Below are 19279 nucleotides of genomic sequence, written 5' to 3'. Positions count from 1 at the left end.
TAAACTAACTTTATCATCTAAAACAGTTAAGTGCAGATTCACCATGTTACCACTTAGCAAGGTATTTTTTACATATGCACTCACTGACGAAAATATAACATACCCCTGCCTACAGAATAGATTGGTTCTCACTTCGTACTTATACAAATTACTTGTGTGTTAGAAAAAATAAACCAACAGAAGAATATAAATAAATTTGATAAATTTTATGAGCATCATGGAAAAGATTTATCAAGCTATGAACAATATTTGATTACTGTGGATGGTCTAGATGAATGGTAACTTGAAGGCCACTGTGTGCTAAGTTTGCATTGGTATCAGATTAAAAAAACTTCATGTAATGAGGGAAAGTGTGGTTGAAGAAAAAAAAAAAAAGAGCTACCAAACAGGAAAAGCACACAAATACTGACGACTGTTCAAGCTAACAGACATTGAATTGTGTGTAAACAGACTGATATCTTTAGTTATGGTCCTGAGACATCCACTACCACCATAACAATGTATAACATCCAAAGTGAAATTAACTTTGGTGTGCTCCCATATGAAAATCTTTTATATTTGCCAACAACTGAAAGAAATGTTTCCAGTGGTCCCTAAATCACTGACACCAAAAATTAATGTAGATGCACACTTCATTGTTCTGCAACAACTAAATGAAGGCATGGTCCCATCCTGTACAGTCTCCACTGTATAACCTTCTGGAGGTAGTGTAATGTTCTGGGGCTCACTTAAAACAGCAGGGCTAGGCCTCTCCTCTGAACGGTTATATTCTTACTTATGAATATTTGATCAGCCTTGCTGAACTCCACAATGTTCTACTTTTACCCACAGATGACTGATTATAGGATGATAATGTCACTAGCCATAGGGTTAAAATTATTTGTGACTGATCATAGAGTATGACACAGACTTCTAACATCTACCCTAGCCTTCACCAGTCCACAGGTTTCAATCCCATCAATTCTTAAATGAAGAAAAACATAAATACAACCATTCATTTAAATGGATACCTTGAACACTTGATAACAAAAATAAAGAACATAAAAAACAAAACAAGAATAATCAAATGAGCAAGAAAAATTGGATACGTGGCCATCTAAGTCATTATTTAACAAAATTCTGTGTTTTCCCACTTATAACTGGTATACAGTTGAATCAACTGCAACCAAAACTGCCTTATGGGTACCCAAAAAAGTGACATGAAGGGTGGGAGCATTTGGATTACAAAAAAATTACAGAGAATACGTAGATAGCATAAAGTCATAACAGTATTTAGATGATGCTACATCCTACAAACCCAATGGTAAATAAAAACAAAATTTACAGCATCATTTGTAAATGTGAGAAATACACTAGAGAAACAAGAATGACCAACAAGTAAGAATTCAGAAGTGTAACTGACAAAACAAAAAAGATCCTGTAATGCTTATGTATTTGCTATATTCAGTCTTATCAGGAAGAAAGACCATACAAAGAAAAGGAATAATATGAAAATAATGGGATGTGAACCACACCAAAGAAGTTCTCTATATCCAACTAACTGATTAAATCTATTAATAAAATACCACAAACCTCTACTTTTTCTCTATTATGCATTCCAGGGACACTCTGCATCAGATGAGAAGTTGGATGGTTCCCAAAGTCAGAGCTAATATATCCTATACGCAGTCGCCCATTACTTCCTTTCAAATCTGTAGGATGTTGGTAAGGGGGCTTATGCAACACTTGAATCTGAAAGTCAAAATTATATACTATTAAATACAAATCAAGATACTTACACAGTTCATTCAAAATAGTAACCAACTTAGTTTTACTTATTAAAAAAAAACTTTAATGACCACTAAGTCTAAACAATATCAGAAATTTATGTTACACACAAGTTGTCTAGCACTCGACACTAAAGTCACAAGTATTATACCTGCATATTACAGTAAAAAAATATGAATTTCTTTTAAAAGTCTAATGATGAAAACTCATTTTTTCAACTATGCATTTTCTCCTATAATACTTGGGGTTTATCACAAATGCCAAACAGTTTTTTGACATTATTCCACAATTAATAAAACAATTCATTTTTTAAAAATCCTGTTAACAGATCCTTCCCACAATTTATTTCAACAACTTGTATAGTTTTTAAAATGTGTAATTCATCATATTAAAAAACATTAACAGACAAACCCCATCCTAGTGATGATGATTCAGCTGTACTAAGGTCTTTCTTCTTTAATACCTCTCCCCAAATATGCATTGCTTTATAATTAAGACATGTACTTTACCATATGCTCTTGGTCTGTGATGAGCATTTTAAGCTACATTAAGACTGGGAGGTAATTAAATGAGATAGCAGGCAAGCAGAGACAAAATAAGACGTTTAAATTTTTCATTTAACTTCTTCTACAGAGCAGGGCGAATGTGATCAGGTCTCAACATTTTACAGTGACAGTGAAAATCTAAACACCTTTATTATCAATGTATCTTGGTAAACTTGGCATTACAATGTAGTTTCCAATTCAAATTTTTATATCATCTAAGTTCTAATTTCTTAATTTCAAAAGGAAAAAATGAACTACATTCACAATATTCTCCCCGAGTCTTCCCTTATATATTTTATCTTCCCTTTAATGGGTTCAATGTCCTATTAATTTGAAACATTAGCTACAGATAATGACAGGGAAGAATATTAATTTTGAACTTCCTACTTTCTTGATCTGCTTAGAAACCAATAAACTTTTCAAACCAAAAAGTGGCTCCTTCCATCTTATTATAGTTTTCAAGAAACTTATCTACACCATGATAGACAAGTTTATAGCCAATAGAAAGAGCAATTTTTCCTCTACAATAACTTTATTACAGATTGAGCTCTGAGCAGCTAATGAAAGTTTTATAAAGATATTTATAATTTAGTTAGAAATCCATATCACAGTAGTTTTGAGAGATTCTAAACTAGTTCCCGATATTTTTTGTGTTCTAAAATGCATATTTGAAATTATGTGATTTATCAGACATTATAGTGATGAAAAAGGTAGGGTTACTGAAGCGTAGTATTTGAGTGCAAACAAGCATACATAAATGCCTAAAGTAAGTGTTCAATTTCTTGTTTATTAAGTAATTTTTATTCAGTATTACATTAAAAAAGAGTAATGAAAATGTAGAAAGAAACATCTTAGGATAGGTAAAAATATATATCAAATTTTAAGAGCTTGAATGTGTAATTTGATCAGCTTGTTTACATTATATGCTGTTGTAAATATGATATCAGCTCCTTCTGTGACTTATCTTTTCACAGAGTAATAAACAGTTTCCCAAGAAAAAAGTCCAACAATAAAATACCAAAATTAAAAGAAAACAGATGTGAAATGGTTAATACTTGAAATTTTGAAGATAATTAAATTCAAGATCTGGTAACAAATGATGTATTCAAAGAAGAAAAAAGGTATTCATTTATTTCATATGTTTCAAGTTTTGATTTTACTGTACACTGATGTCACTAGTGTCACAGTACAGAAATAAGAAAAATAGTATTAAAATGTTTACACAATTTGTTTTTAAATATTTATTTATGAGCTAAGCAAATTATTATTTTTTGTTTCTAGTTAAGCACAAAGCTATACAATGAGGCTATCTGTACTGTGCCCACATTGGTATCAAAAATCCAGTTTTTACCATTATAAGCTTACAGACTTACCACTGAGCCCAGTTAAAATATGAAAACCTTAAGTTAAAAAAAAGTAGTAGAAATATATTATTAAAAAACCTGCTTTTTGGTATAATATTTACTAAAAGCTTGTCAATTTCATGAAGATAAATTTAGTTACAGTATGTTAAATTTTACACTTCCAAATTGGATCAAACTAGTTGATATGGAACTAGTTAACAAGTCAATGTTATCTATTTCTACTACTACAGAAACTACTAAAATAATGACATTGCACAGATTATGTTTTAATGTCCCCAATGTTAGTTGTTTTGGTTTTCAAATTACTATCTAGTTCAACTAAAATATAAATACTGACCTAAAAATATTGCACATATGCTTGGGTCAAACAGGGATTAAGTTGTTGCTCATAAATTTGCCAAAAGTGAGAAATTCTTATATTTTGTGAGTGAATATTATTTCAAATTTCCAAAATTATGACAATCCCAATATCTGTGATGTATTAGCACATGCATATTTAAAGAACTCTCTTGCTTATTCAACAAGAGAAGTACAGCAGTAGTTTAATTTGTAATCTTCCATGATTAAAGCTTGTTTGTTTGTTTGAAATTAAGCACAAAGCTACACAATGGGCTGTCTGTGCTCTGCCCACCACGGGTATCAAAACTTGCTGTACCAATGATTAAAGCTACATCCTTTGTTTCATTCAAGAGCAGCACTAAACATTCTACCAAAAGTTCAATAGGAATCAGTTTAGAGTGAAGTAAGTGGTGTACAATAGTTTATTTTTCTTGCTATCTCAGTTGAATCATTCTTACTTACATACAAGCTGTATTAATGGTGCAGCATGTTGGGAAATGGTTTATATATGTGTGTGTGTAAAAAAGCAATCATGAGTTATGAGATAAATACTGATGCTAATCACAATGATTTAAATCAGTGGCAGATTATATATAAGTGGTTGTGTGTTCTGGAAGCTAAAAAAGAGACAAGCCTCATTTCTATTGTGACAGTTTCCAGCAGGCTCAAGCAGTTTCAAAGGCCAACTTAATTTCTAAAGAAAACAATGTTGAATCTTAAAAAGTTTAATTACATCTTGTAACCTAGGAATAAATGTTGTGCTCTTAACTTAAACAAAACAACACAGACTCCCATTTTTAAACTTAGCAGTGTTTTCTGATATTTTAATTCATAAACTTACATTAGACCTCAGTTGTACCTGCATGTTTTTGGTATGTTGTTTCTTTTCATTAATTACACTTAATGTATTCCTCTTTTTTTATTTTAGATACATTTGTTTCCAAAACAGATATATTCAACAATAATAACAAAAATTAACAATCACAGATTCTCAGAACAGATGTAAAGCACAGCAAGACCAGAGGAATAAAAATACAATTATAAATTGTACACAGCAATGCAGATTATTTACATGTAAGCCAAATAAAACTTAACTGCAGCCAAATATTCAGTGTTTAAAGAAACTGTGGCGAGATATTAGTTTGGAGTGCTTCAAATGTTTGCATGTTGGCAATCAACAATCTTGTTCATCATATGAGAAAATAAGGGATATGGGGTATGCAATGCTCAATGTAATTAAAGCTTCAACTGTTAGCGAGTTTAAAAATTATTATTGGTGTTCTGTATGCACTGATGAAAGTAGTGATAAGTCTGCTATACTGCAACTTTGAACAAGATTCTACAAACATGTTAAAAAAAAAAAGTTAGAATTTCTAGTCAATATTCATAATAATATTATCTTGCACATGGGAGTGATATGACATATTTAAACATTTACACCAAGTAAGAACATCATTAATATCATATACAACAATTTCTAAAATTTACAAAACCTTTTCCAGGCAAAGGTTGGCATGACGAGCAGCAATGGCCTTTCGAAATTCATGTGAAAGTGGGTACAGCATGCTATGATGGGGATGGACAGATGGAAGCCTATTTTTTTCTAACTGATCAGCCACAATGCTTACAAGTTTCTTCATTCTAGCTTCATAGTCAGTCCAATCACACACAATCTACAAAAAACATGTAAATGCTTCAAAACAGACTTATTAAATGCTCAAATTATATTCAAATATTAACACAAACTTGACTCATATCGGGTAACTAAGATTTCCATTCTATATAAATGAAACCAGTATTATAGAGCTTCTACTCAAAAATTAGTGTTAGCCTCTGTTATATACAGGTATCCCTTCATTTAAGAAAGGGATAAATTCTTTAAGAATGTAATATATAATGAAATGCAAGATGAAAATGCATTTCCTATTATTTTGAATATAAGAAATATGGATGCATTCCTGACCCAAAATTTCACTACATTTTATTATGTCCATTCTTGTATCCAACGTGCCTGGCAAGAATGTTTTGCTGAGGCAGCAGTTGAGCTTGAGGAAGGTCTCTTACCATATATCTTGAGGGTTGAGGTAGAATACGGCCGATAAAAAAAATACCACTTCACTTCATGGCAAACTGTTTGAAATTTCATCTGTAGCACTCAACTGAATTTTAATTACATATTAGTAAAAAAATACTTTAGTAACTAAAGGTATTACAATATTGTAACAGAGAAAAATGACATTTTAGCTATTTGAATTTCATGATAGGGAAAAATCGTTCCATTAAGGGGCAAAATTTTCATTATAGCATAAAAAGAAAATGCAAATCAAAAAACACCCACAAAAGTTATTTACACTATAGCTAAAAAATGTAAATCAAATATAGGTAAATCAAGGGATACTCATAAAAAGAAGCTGTAAACACTACACCTATACTTATTAACAGCAACCACGATGAAAATATTTATAACAATACACAAAATTCTCAGTTATATAGGCTGGAAAGCCTAGCCTAGAGCAGCCACCACAAATACTTTAGTAATATAATCATTGGTAAATATTTAAGAAACTTTAAAAGAATTTTAGTTTTATTTAACAAATTACACTTTTTTTTTTGTAATTATTGACCTTAATTATAAACAAGAACGATGGTTCCTGAGAATACGGGCAAGAATTCAGAGATAAAGAATTTGAGAAAGTGAAGCCGATCCCATGGTCTTAGCAGCTTTTGTTCTCAAAATAAATATAAAACTTAACTCTGGTACAATAACTTATTCAGCTGTGATAATCAAAAACTACTAATGCCTTGAAAACAGGGCAGCATTACCCTTTTGTGGAACATTTGGTCAGTGTTCAAGAATAAAATGACAATTTTATAGTTATTACAGTAAGACAATTATGAATTTTTATGAAACAAAACTCATTTGCCCTCTGTGCATAATTAAATTAAATTTTGTTTTATAATTTCAAATAATATATAAACATTAAAGAAAACTATTCAATACATTCATTTTATTTAAGTACAAAAACTTAGCATAATCTACACATAACTAGAAAAAAACAAGTGTTGGAGTTAACACTTAACTTACAATATCAAACTTATCTTGTTCAGTTTTACACTACAATTTAGAAATAAATTTACATAAACCTCACTTTTGTCTTTAAAAATTCTTGTTTTTATATTAAATAAAACAATAATTACCACATACTGTCATTTTTCAAAAACTTGATATAAGATATTGGCAGAAATAAATGTTTTTAAGCATGCACATTAGAAATTTTACTTTCAATACCTTTACATTATACATAAAAAGTTACTCGTGATATCTTCAAACACAGTCAGTACTTTCTCTCCAAACTAATTTTCCCAATTGAAAAAAAATTATAATTTGTTTGACTAAAATCAATAACAAGAATTGTTCAAGGGAAGTAAAGATTCTGTTAAACTAGTTTTTCGTGGCTTGAAGCAAATCCTTGAGAAATATCATATAATGATACAGATTCCTGTAGAATCTTTTTTTTATTTTTTATAATACTAGCTGTTAAACTCAAAATCAGCACATTAAACAGTACTTGAAACAAATGTTACATACCTGTAAACAGTGAGCTAAGTTACAATACGCATCTGGAAACTCAGGCTTCAACTTCAGTGCAGTTCTGTATGAAGCAATAGCTTCTGGTATATTTCCAGAGTCCTAAAGAAAATTTTATATAAAGCATGTTTCCACTGCATGATTCTTTAAGTAAGTAGAAAGCCAATTCAACATGAAATACTGAATATTACTGCTGCAACCAATGTTCAGGTATGTAGACATATTATCTTTAAAAAAATTCCTATTACTATTACTACATGAAATATTGTCCACTACCAGTGTAAACTATCTTTAAATATGTACAAGTTATATTTTCAAAATAAATAGGTTAAAATAATGCTATTTGATATATGCATACATTTCCTACTCCTCCCTTTAACAACACTAAATATTCAAAAAGGTGTGCCTCAACTCACATCTCAATGTTATCAAAACATGATCTAGGCTAAAATCTTTAAGAGCATTTTTGAACAACCAAAAAATAGTCTTAAAAATGTATCTCTTATAAATAAATTAATTAATTCTCTTTGTTTATTTACATTAGACCTTGCGATTTTATGTACGTGTTAATGAAGTATCAAAACCATATCTATATATGTATCTGTGTGTTTATATTTAAACCAACAGAAACATAGTTCACAATTCTCTGTCACCGACATATAACAGAATTTTAACAAAGAATTAATATATACCCAATTTATCATTCATTTTATTTCATCTGTTCATGTTTTATTTTAGTAATCAGTAATATTTTGTATTTTAACTACTGATTGCATGTCATAACCAACTTAATCCTCTCTCTACAGACAGGTCAAAGGGTGGATATCACTATGTTTTAGTTATTTTCAAAATGTAATTAAACAACTTTATCATTCTACATCAACAAAATTGGCATTAAAACATAGTTTATGTTTCAAATTTTAATATTATATATATATATACATATCTTAATTTGTTAGTTCAAAAGAAAATATTAATAAAAAAGCCAAATATGTTTTTTTGTGTATCATTTGGCCTGCCTTTTTGTCTTGCTGCTCAGTTTAAAGTTTATTACACCTACTATACATATCTAGTGGTTAATGAATTAGAAACTCAAACTTCAGATACTAACAAGCTAGAATATAAAATAAGAACCTCCCACTTTTTTGATTTGTTGAGGTATCAATACATTTTGCAAATGTACGAGGGTAGCCCCACTCACCACTCCATTCTTTTTGAAACCTCTTGTCTATTCATGCTTACTTAATTACATGTTTATAACCAATAGAAAGTGATTTAAAATTGGCTTGAAGGCAAAACTTGTAATTTGACTAGAAACGTTGAAGTCTATTGAATAAATGGTTGCTTTAAACACAAATGAGATTTGTTTTATAATTGCATATAGCTTAGTTAGAAAGCCAGATAAATTACAGTGGTTTTGTGTGTACCAGTACAGTACTTTCATGGTATTTTGGGTTTCTAAAATGTTTCTTTGAAATCTACAAAAAATAATTTGTCTTCTTCCTACACTTTAAAGGATAAACAAGGCTTATAGGGAAGCAAGTTCAACATGCCAGGAATCACCATTTTTCTATATATTTTTTACTGTTTTTTAAGAAAAATAAATAAAAATTAACCATTTATGAGTAAATAGCATTAATATATGCATTCATAAACACTTGCATATTTTCTACACCTAAACCATTAAATTATGACCACACTAAGAGGGTAACTAACATCTAAATACCTACTAAGTTTATTGAATCATCTGGGATTTTGTACATAAATATTTTCTTGCACTTTTATTACTTTACTCGTTGCAACCGCTGTACTATAAACAAGCTGATAAATCCTCTCCCACTGTGTGCTTGAAGCAAAGATTACATTAAACTCTATGGAAAAGTCCTGGTAATTGCACTGCACAAACTTGTTTCGACAGTGTTAAATTATGATGTCACATTAACAGTCTTATGGCAGGAATGATGATTTGTTACTTTATGATCAGTTGGCTTTTACTTCAGCCACTAACAGTAAAATAAAGATGGGAAATAGATGTGAAAAGATCAGAAGTAAAAACTCTCAGAGGAAGTACTTTGGAACTTTGTAGTTTATACTAAAGATGACAGCAAGTACTACTGACTTTATTTTACATTTTTCAACATTTAACCCTTTAGGGATGGGGCACGGTTGAAAGGCCATATCACGTTTGTTGACTCGCATTAAAAGTTCTATTGAACTACTATTTCATGAATTTATGTCAATAAGTGTGGTATCAAACTGTAGAGTATAATTCGAATTTTAGTACTATACCTTACTCAATTTCTTAATCTAAAAGTAAATATTAAAAAAAAACACAGTTAAATATCGATTTTTTGTGTGTCACGTTGTATGTCGAATGAAGAACTGGTTCAAATTAGATATTTGTGAAGTCAAAATACTATAGTTTCATACGAATTAGAAATTCAAATTACCAATATTGACAAGCTAGAATATAAAATAAGAGCCTCTTATCTTTTCAATTTCTTAAGATATTGCTCATGTAATAAATTAAACAAAGTGGTACCCCACCCACTTCTTTCCATTTTTTGGTAAACACCCCATTATATACACTTACTTCTATATATGACATGAATAACCAATCAGAGCTCAGAATGTCCCCCTAGTGACTTTCTCAGCCATCTTAATGGACTTGGATGCCATTTCTTTTTTTTTGAACCAATATTTCTAGGAGGTAGGTTGTGTCTTTAATCTGCTTGAAGTTTCATATTTTTTTAAGACTAAAATACATTTTAGTTACAAAGCTTGATAAATTATAGTGGAATTCTATGGTGTTGATGTAGTAATTTATGATTTTTTAGTTATTCAAATGAAATATATAAAACCTAAAAAAAACAAAAAATAAATTTGTTTCATATCCTCCACGTACAAAATTGTTAAAGGCTTAGCAACCTAAGTCAAGCACCACCCTAGTACAAAGGTCGTAACTAGAAGAGATAATTGTTTGTTTTACTCCTTTAGTTACTATTCTATGTTTTACGAAAAATAAGTTTAATAACTTATTTCAAAATAGCAATAATCTATATACATATATAATGTATAATCTATTTATTGAGATACCACTATATTTAGCAAATCAAACAGAGGCCCCACCCACCTCTTCCATTTTTGGAAATACTTGTTTACATACACCCACTTCACTCTATTACCAATCTAAAGCTCAGAATTTCCCCCACGTGATTTTCTCAGCCTTTGCAAGGTGTCTATTTGCCAAAAACACTATTTTTTTTTGCAAGCTCGAACAGAAAGGGTAAAATTAAATAGTGGTCAAATAATGAAAATTACTTTGCATGAGCAAATCTTTAATTAAATATGATATTTTGTGTACAAAAGCCTTGTAATGTTTTCTGCTAACTGGCAAAATTTCATGAGGATATACACAAATTATAAAAAGTTCTAGTATGACTGCTCTCATGATTGCATTAGTGGTCACAAGCTGGGTGGATTCCTCCCAGCCCATGGTCAAAGTGTTAACACAGTTTGTACAAGTCATATCAAGAAAGATAAATGAAACCAATATATTTTAAGTATTTCAATGAAACCTTCATCGTCATAACAATAACTACACAAAGATCTGTTTTGTTCAAAAGTTTCTGATTATATTATGCTGTCAAAACAGGTCTCATATTTTTGAGCTAGTAATTCTTAATAAATATTACATAGCCTAAAATGTAAACTACAGCTCATCACAGACAATTAACTTCCCATTAATAACCAGCAATGAATGTACAGGACCAAGCACATTATCAAATAGATATCAAACACTGGTATGAGACAAGTAAAAATACCCAAATAATTGATATTTCCATGCATATTCATATTGATTTATAAAACATAAGAGTGAAACATTCTGTTAACCTACTTGCTATGGGTCTTTCTATGGCTAGGAGTCAAAAGTCACATTTGTAAACTTGCATTAAAAATTTTATTCATCTACTTTTTATGAATGTATGCCAATAAGTTTGGCATCACATTCTAGATTATAATACAAATTTCAGTATTATATATTACTTAATTTTTTAATTTAAAAATATATATTAAAACAAAATTCCTAAATATCAATTTTTGTGTGTCACGTGGTATATTGAATGCAGCTTTCGTTCAAATTGTTTTTGTGATGTTCAAATACAACGTCTATAGTTTCTTATGAATTAGAAACTCAAATTACCAATACTGACAAGCTAGAATATAAAATAAGAACTTCCTATCTTTCTATTTGCTGAGATATCATCACATATAGTGAATCAAACCCAGTGACACTGCCCACCTCTTTCCATTTTTGGAAATATTGCTTACATACACTTATTTCTGTCTATGATGTATGATTAATTAATTGAAAACTCAGAATGTCCCCCTGGTGATTTTCTCAGTCTTTAAAAGGTGGGAAGTTCCCAAGATTATTTCTTTCCCTTGAATCTCTGAAGGAAGGGGTAAGTGAAAATGTTGTCCAAAACACAATATTTTTTTAACCCAAATACAGTTTAATTAGTAAGCCTGAAATATTACAGTACAATTCTGCAATAGTGATAGAGTAATTTATAATATTTGGTTATTTCGAAATGCATATATAAAACTTAAAAAAAGTATTTTGTTTTACATCCTCCACATTCTAAATTTGACAAGACTTACCAAATTACAGCAAGTAGGCAAATGAGTACAATGTTTGTAAGTAGAAAAAAAAAAGACTTCTATATTTCTTTATTTACTGTTCTATGTTTAAAGAAAAATAACTGAAATTTATGAACTTATTTGTAAATAGTAATAATATATATGTACATGTAATTTATTTTAACTGAAATGTGACTGTATTTTACAAAATAATGATTCACTAGAACAATCAAAAGACATGTCAATTTGTAGAGGCGTTTCATCTTATTGGGTATGGTAGCATTGCAACTTGTGTAATGTTAGTTAAAAATGGCTGAAAGATCAATGAAAAATGGTTTCCTGTAATAATTTGTAGTCATTCTAGAATAATAAAAGCATAATTTATAACTATTTTCTATGTTGGTTACAAGGTTGGTCAAATCAACCAAACCCGTACTTAAAAAATCTTAAAACTGAATAAACTAATCTGATATTTTGTGTACTAAAACCTTGTAATGTTTACTGATAATGTGCAAAATTTAGTGAACATACACTTCCTGTACTAAAAGTTATCATTTCAAAACTATATCAAGCACAAAATGGTTACGAGGACAGTTCCTGGGACCATGCCTGTAGTGGGAATTAATATTAACATGAAAACAAGTTCCAATTAAGCAAATGCCTACATAAAGCAAGAATCCTATTATTAAATATTCACAGTTTGTTTTCAAACAACTCAAGTGATAAGATCTAAAACTACTCACTTTGTGAATAGAAGCTAAGTTACTGTGAGCATCAGCAAAGCCAGGATTTATTTGAATAGCTCGAGTATAGCACTGCAATGCTCCTTGGATGTCACCCATCTCCTTCAAAGTGTTTCCCATGTTAGAGTATGCATCAGCAAATGTTGGAGAAATTCTACAGAAAAAAATTGCTAGATGGTTTTTACCATATTATGATTTACATATCAAACCAAAACGCGAGTAAAAAATAATTCTATTCCAGCAATATTTTTGCTAAAAATATTGTAAAATCAATATATTAGCATTATATAATGGTTATTTATATTTCACAGAGAAGAGTGGGGAAAAAGTATTTTTACAATTTTCATTTCTGCTCCAGCATCTGGCCAAAAATCCTGATTCACTCATCACATGGTTACAATGCCTGATAACATTTATATCCCTTTGGCTGAAACTAATCCAAACCATGTTATTATCCACCTTTTGAAAATAGACTGGAAGTTCCATGAAGCATTGTCATTTGTTTTTGACACAAATTTCAGGTCAACAAGGTGAAACAGATTTTTTTCAGTGTTTTCTTGTGAAATCTAACAATTTGTTTAAATCAACTGTAAAACAAAGATGAAAAGTGGAAAAAGGCCACCAAAATGTTTTACTGCTGAACAAGCAATGAGTCTGTTCAACCAGGAAGGAAGGAGTGATTACAATGGTGATTCTGATCTTGAATATGACTTTGGAAGAGAGACTAGTGATGAAAGCGACTCATAACAGTCATCAAGACCTAATTATAGTGCTTCTCAATTAGCTGATCACAGGGGGTTATTGCCCCAACAAGAACTTAGTGGTACAAAGAAGCTAGACCTGATCGATCGATCTCCTAGATCTATATCTACTACCAGAACCAGAGATAATGATTCGGCTGAAGTAGATCTGCAAGATAAGTCAGCCACAAGCAATCACCGACTTTTTAACAAAGAACAGGCGTAATCCTGGTGCACACGCCGACAACAATGATAACAACCATTGTCTGTTTCAGAGCTCTGAAACAGACCACTATCAACAAGTATTTGACTGGACTCCCTTCACCCACTACGAGTTGCTTAAGTTTTCTTACAAATTAAATGTTTCATTAATGAAAATTGTAGTAAAATATTGAATATAAATAAAAGCTTATAAAAAATTTACTTCACTAAACTAGGTTTAACAAACATTTTATGGAACTTCAGTTTAAAAGGTGTATAAACTTTGTTATATTACAAATACAATTATGTAAATAAGTAACTTCAAAGTAGTCAATACTTTTGGAAATATTAAAATTACCTTATAGCTTCTTTATAATGCATCAAAGCTTCATTTAGTTTTCCCTGCTGTTGAAGTACACTAGCCAAATTTGAGTGAGCAGCAGCAAATTCAGGAAACACCTAAAAAAACCCCACAAAGATCTGTTTTTCAAGTGTTGAAACAAACATTATAATGGTCAGAATAGCACAATTTTTTCTGATAAGTATTTGGTACTGTTTATTACATAAATTTGATGTCTTAAGAACACAATGAAATATTTCATAACACTAGTTATTTTCCTTCCAGTGTAATTAGTCTATTATACAATTCATGCCAAATTTGAGATTTTTGAGATGAGAAAAGTATTTTTAATTTTAGCATGAAAATTACTTTGCACACGGACTATTCAAAACAAATACTCAATATATTCATGGACAAATCTTTATTTTATTTTATTAAAAATACATCACTAAAAATATGACTTTTTGTATGTGAAAGACTTATAATACTAACTGAAAGGCTGCCAAATATTGTGAAGATATAAAAATTATATTGAAAGTTAAAAGTATTAAATCTATAAAGACTTTAAATGAGCACAAAGAGGTCACATGGTCCGTCAAATTGACCGAGACCATGTTGAGAAAATTAAATGTTATCTTGCAAAGTTTCAATATGATTGGCATACTGTTCTCGAATAATTGATACTTTAACAAAATATGCATAACAAAAATAGTTTATCCATTTGTTTATGATAGTACATGCCAATTTCACTTTAATAGTAATCTCAATCACAACTTAAATAACACTATAGATTTTAACAGTTGTAATTACAATACTGACTATTAATACAAAGAAGACATGTTCACTGTTACAAAATGAAACATTCTAACAAGTACACTTCTCAGATATCAAATATTTATTAAAGCAATATTTTCTGACGTGCTTATATGTACAAAAATGTACATGATTTCAGTTAACCATACACTACACTCCTATTTCAGGTATCTGTAAAACAACTGCACTCGTTAATGAAATCACTCGCTCATCCAGAGCACTCATTTTCACATAAGCTTTGAAAATATGCATACTATTTTCACCTATATCAAAAACACTGAAAATGTTGCACTAACATGGTAATATATTTATGGATTGATCACATTACCAAAAACAATTTTAAGTTTATACAAAATTTACTCATTCATGAGATTGCCAAATTATTCAAATGTATATATTGTAAATTCTAATCTAATTATATATAGAGGATGCATTATACACATAATCTGACCAGTTGATAAAACATCCATAATATTTAGGTACATTATAACTATGCCATTATGATGTACTACCATCTTTATAGAGGCTACAGTACCTGGCCCATACACACGTTTCTGTATACAAACGTGTATGCCAAATTAATCCCTAATTATCAAAGGCAGCATGTGTATAGGTGGTAAAAATTCAGAGGAGAGAATTACGGTATTGTCAGGCTTCACTCAGACAATCAGCAAATCCTCAGTGTTTTAGAGGATTTCAGACACCACAATTACCAGTGATGTATGAGGTAAACAAGAAAGCCTGGATTGCACCAGCCACCTTCAGCAATTGTTTGAAGAAAATCAACAACAAAATGAGACTATAAAATTGATCAATTCTTATGTTTGTCAATAACTGTTCTGCACACCCACCTATGAAGCTTTCAAATGTCAAGTTCGTATTCCATCCATCAAACACAACATTGTGTTTACAACCATGTGACAGCGGCATCATAAAGACTGAAATCATTTTATCACAAGAGATTTCTCCATCACATACTTCTGAAGATGTCTGAGGCACAGATTTCCAGCAATCTTGCGGGTCAAATCAACATACCTAATGCAATATACTGGTTGAAACATACCTGGGACTCAGTTCAACTAGACATGATTCAAAAGTGTTTCGAATGCTGTGGGTTCATAAACCAGACATTGCCAGATACACCAGAAGACATCACCACAGATGACACATATTACTGCAGGGGGACATCACTGAAAGAGTTCATCTTGTGCAATAAAGATGCTGGCACCACTGCAATTTAGGACAAAGACTGGGCAGACATATTAAAGAAAATGAAAACTCCGACCCAACAACTGAAGATGACAACAAAGAGGATGAACCAGAACCTAAAATAAAGCAGTGACCTCCGTAGCAATGGCAGTCAGATACTTAGAAGCAGTTCAAAAATGTGCACTGAAAACAAAAAATAAAATGCTTCTGGATATCATATTTGCTGGACTCATGAACATTCAAAGTGACTCTGTTAAATGTGTAAAACAAACAAGGATGGATGATGTTTTCTGAAATAAATTTGGTGCTAATATGTCATATTTCACACACATGAAATATAAATGTAATACATTTATATTTTATGAAACACGAATGTGATATTTTATGAACTAAGTGTGATTGATGAATAAATTATTTTACATAAAACACAAATAAAACAATTTTAAGTTATCTTTATTTAACTATTATTCATAATAACTATTATTATACCAATTTGTTACATCATCTGATTATCAATACAGTATATAAACCATTATGCTCAAGCCTTGGCAATAGCGACTGGCAAAGCTTGAACTCAGTCATTCGTGATCTCGTTATTGATCCTTTGAATAACGACTTCCTATAAGATATGACTATTTTTTTATCATGGCAGATAGGTCAGTCATATCTAATATGGACTACTGTATCCAAGTTACTGATATTATACATTATCATCCATGTTTCACTTTTTACAGGTTTTTATTATCTGTCACTGATGATATTCTGTCTCTTGGAGGTATATAGCATGTGAATAACCCTGCCCAATCTATACTATTCATCATGACATCATATGCTACAGCCAATGTTTACTGATATATATTTTATAATGGATTAAAACAAAATTACTAAGGAATTATTTTAGTTATATTTGACAAAATTGAATAAATATAAGTACAGATATGAAATAAAAATTCATAAGTGCATATATTAGTTCCATATTTGAACTGCCAGATATAACCATCCTTTAAATCTTCAATAAACAAATATATGTGTATTATATCACTACTTACTTGGGGACTGCATTTAAATCTGTAAAATGAAAACTTATTTATAGTAAACAGTCAATCTGTAAATATAAAATTGTTAAGGAATCTTAGTTTTAGTCCATAATAAAACAATCTTGTGTGAACTAGTTTTTGGAAGACAAGACACAGCCTTGTCCAGAGCCCTTTACACTCAGTGTAAGCAAGACCTAGCTAGTGTTTATGTAATTTATTACAGTTGCCTTCATACCCCATAACAATTATAGGCAAACAAAGACACTAATGTAGCCAAAACTGTGTTTATGCACATAATACTAATACTGATGTCAAAATGCATCAGAATTAAGCTGTTTGCAATTTTTTGGTGCTAATGATCAATTCTTTTGTCCTCTGTGACCTACAAGCATCACTGAAGCATATCAAATTCACTGACTTTTTTGAGTTTTGTCTGTAGAATGAAATTCCCAGGCCAGAAAAACAAAATATAAAATTCGTGGAATTTTTCTACTTTCCCTAACGTATGGGAACCGTGTATAAAATCAGAAAAAATGTTAGAACAACAAAATCAATGCATTTCTTTATCGATTTTACAAGCATGAATTTAAATTTCCACATGTGAAACTGGAAATCTGTGAGCAATATGCTAGGGATTCCAGATTAATGAGAACCCTGCTACTAATTTCCATTGTATAAAGTAGTAATACTTAATACTATACTACAAAAAAAAATGTTAAGTTTCAGCTTTTAGTGAATACAAAAAACACATAACAATTCAAACAAAAATTTCTCACCTCCAGAGCTTTCAAATAAAGTCTAGTAGCCTCTTCAATATATCCTTGCTCACGTTTGATGTTGGCCAGGTTATTTAGAGAGTCTGCATGAGTTGGGCAGAGGTGAAGAGCCGTGTTATAGCACTCCTCAGCTTCAGACACTTGTCCTTTTTCCTTCAATGCATTGGCTAGGTTACAATATGCATCTGGGAAATTTGGCTGTAATTCTATTGCTCTACGATACGTGTCAACAGCTAAATCTATCAGCCTAAGAAAAGGGAAAACCTTTAAACATTTCCTGATCAAAACCCTTAGTCATAATGGTATTCAATATCACTACAACCCCCCCCCCCAGGGTCAATCCATTTTCAGTAGGAGTTTGAAAGTGTACATTCTCTCCCTGTACAAGACAAGATATATGTAAGTGTCCAACACATGAACAACACACACTGTTGAGGTTTGTTCTATAAACCACCATTGATTGGGCAATGCGTATAAAAAAAATCTTACTTTGGTTTAAAAAACAAACAAAAACAAGTACTCTTGGTAAATGTTAATCAAAAGGCTTAAGTCAAGATTGATGAAGATAACACACAAACACAAATGTGGGTATAGACTCATACCTGAAATAACCCAATGGACACAGTCTATGTAATTTACACAAACTTGTAACCACCATGAAACTATGAGGGTATACATACTATAACTACAAAATTACTTAACCTCATCGCCATGAGTATCCTTAACCGTTTTAGTGTCTTATATTCAAAAAGTTACTAACCTACTTTTTGTTTATATCAATTAATATTGCATAAAATCTTATTTAATAGTCCATATTTTAATAGTACACAAGCTTTAAGTTCTTGATTCTACAAGGCAATATTTAAAAAATCCTGAATTTCCCTTAGTGGGACACAGTGACATTTTCTCAAAGCATCTTCTCTTCTCTATTTTATCTACCACCCCTCCAAAAAGTATGAAATTAAATGTAAATTACTCACTATAAAATTGACATCGTCCAGACAAACCATAATTTTTATAGCCTTCAATTCTGTTTGGTTAAAAAGCTATCAAATAAAAATCAGACCCCTCCTGCCACATCCTTTGTTTCAGAATTTGTTAATAGTTATGTTTATTATATACTAATTGAGTTACCCAGCGTTGCACGGTGAAAATTTTGATGTGAAATGTAT

General features: G+C 30.7%; 1 protein-coding gene across 12 annotated transcripts in view; it reads right to left on the bottom strand.

The window, feature by feature from the left end:
* LOC106466240 (UDP-N-acetylglucosamine--peptide N-acetylglucosaminyltransferase 110 kDa subunit) overlaps positions 1–19279 on the bottom strand; it is a 108979-nt gene that overhangs the window by 25893 nt on the left and 63807 nt on the right. For all 12 annotated transcript variants that reach the window (XM_013926492.2, XM_013926494.2, XM_022394216.1 and 9 more), the window contains 6 exons: positions 18108–18354; positions 14291–14391; positions 12992–13145; positions 7605–7706; positions 5509–5688; positions 1573–1731 (listed from right to left, as the gene is read on the bottom strand). In XM_013926492.2, the coding sequence (XP_013781946.1) occupies positions 1573–1731; positions 5509–5688; positions 7605–7706; positions 12992–13145; positions 14291–14391; positions 18108–18354 (943 nt within the window). The remainder of the gene's footprint in view (positions 1–1572; positions 1732–5508; positions 5689–7604; positions 7707–12991; positions 13146–14290; positions 14392–18107; positions 18355–19279) is intronic.

This window comes from Limulus polyphemus, unplaced genomic scaffold, assembly GCF_000517525.1.
Source record: "Limulus polyphemus unplaced genomic scaffold, Limulus_polyphemus-2.1.2 Scaffold2202, whole genome shotgun sequence".
Lineage (NCBI taxonomy): Eukaryota > Metazoa > Arthropoda > Merostomata > Xiphosura > Limulidae > Limulus > Limulus polyphemus.
The sequence above is the reverse complement of the archived record's forward strand: the minus strand, read 5'-3'. Positions and strand labels throughout refer to the sequence as shown.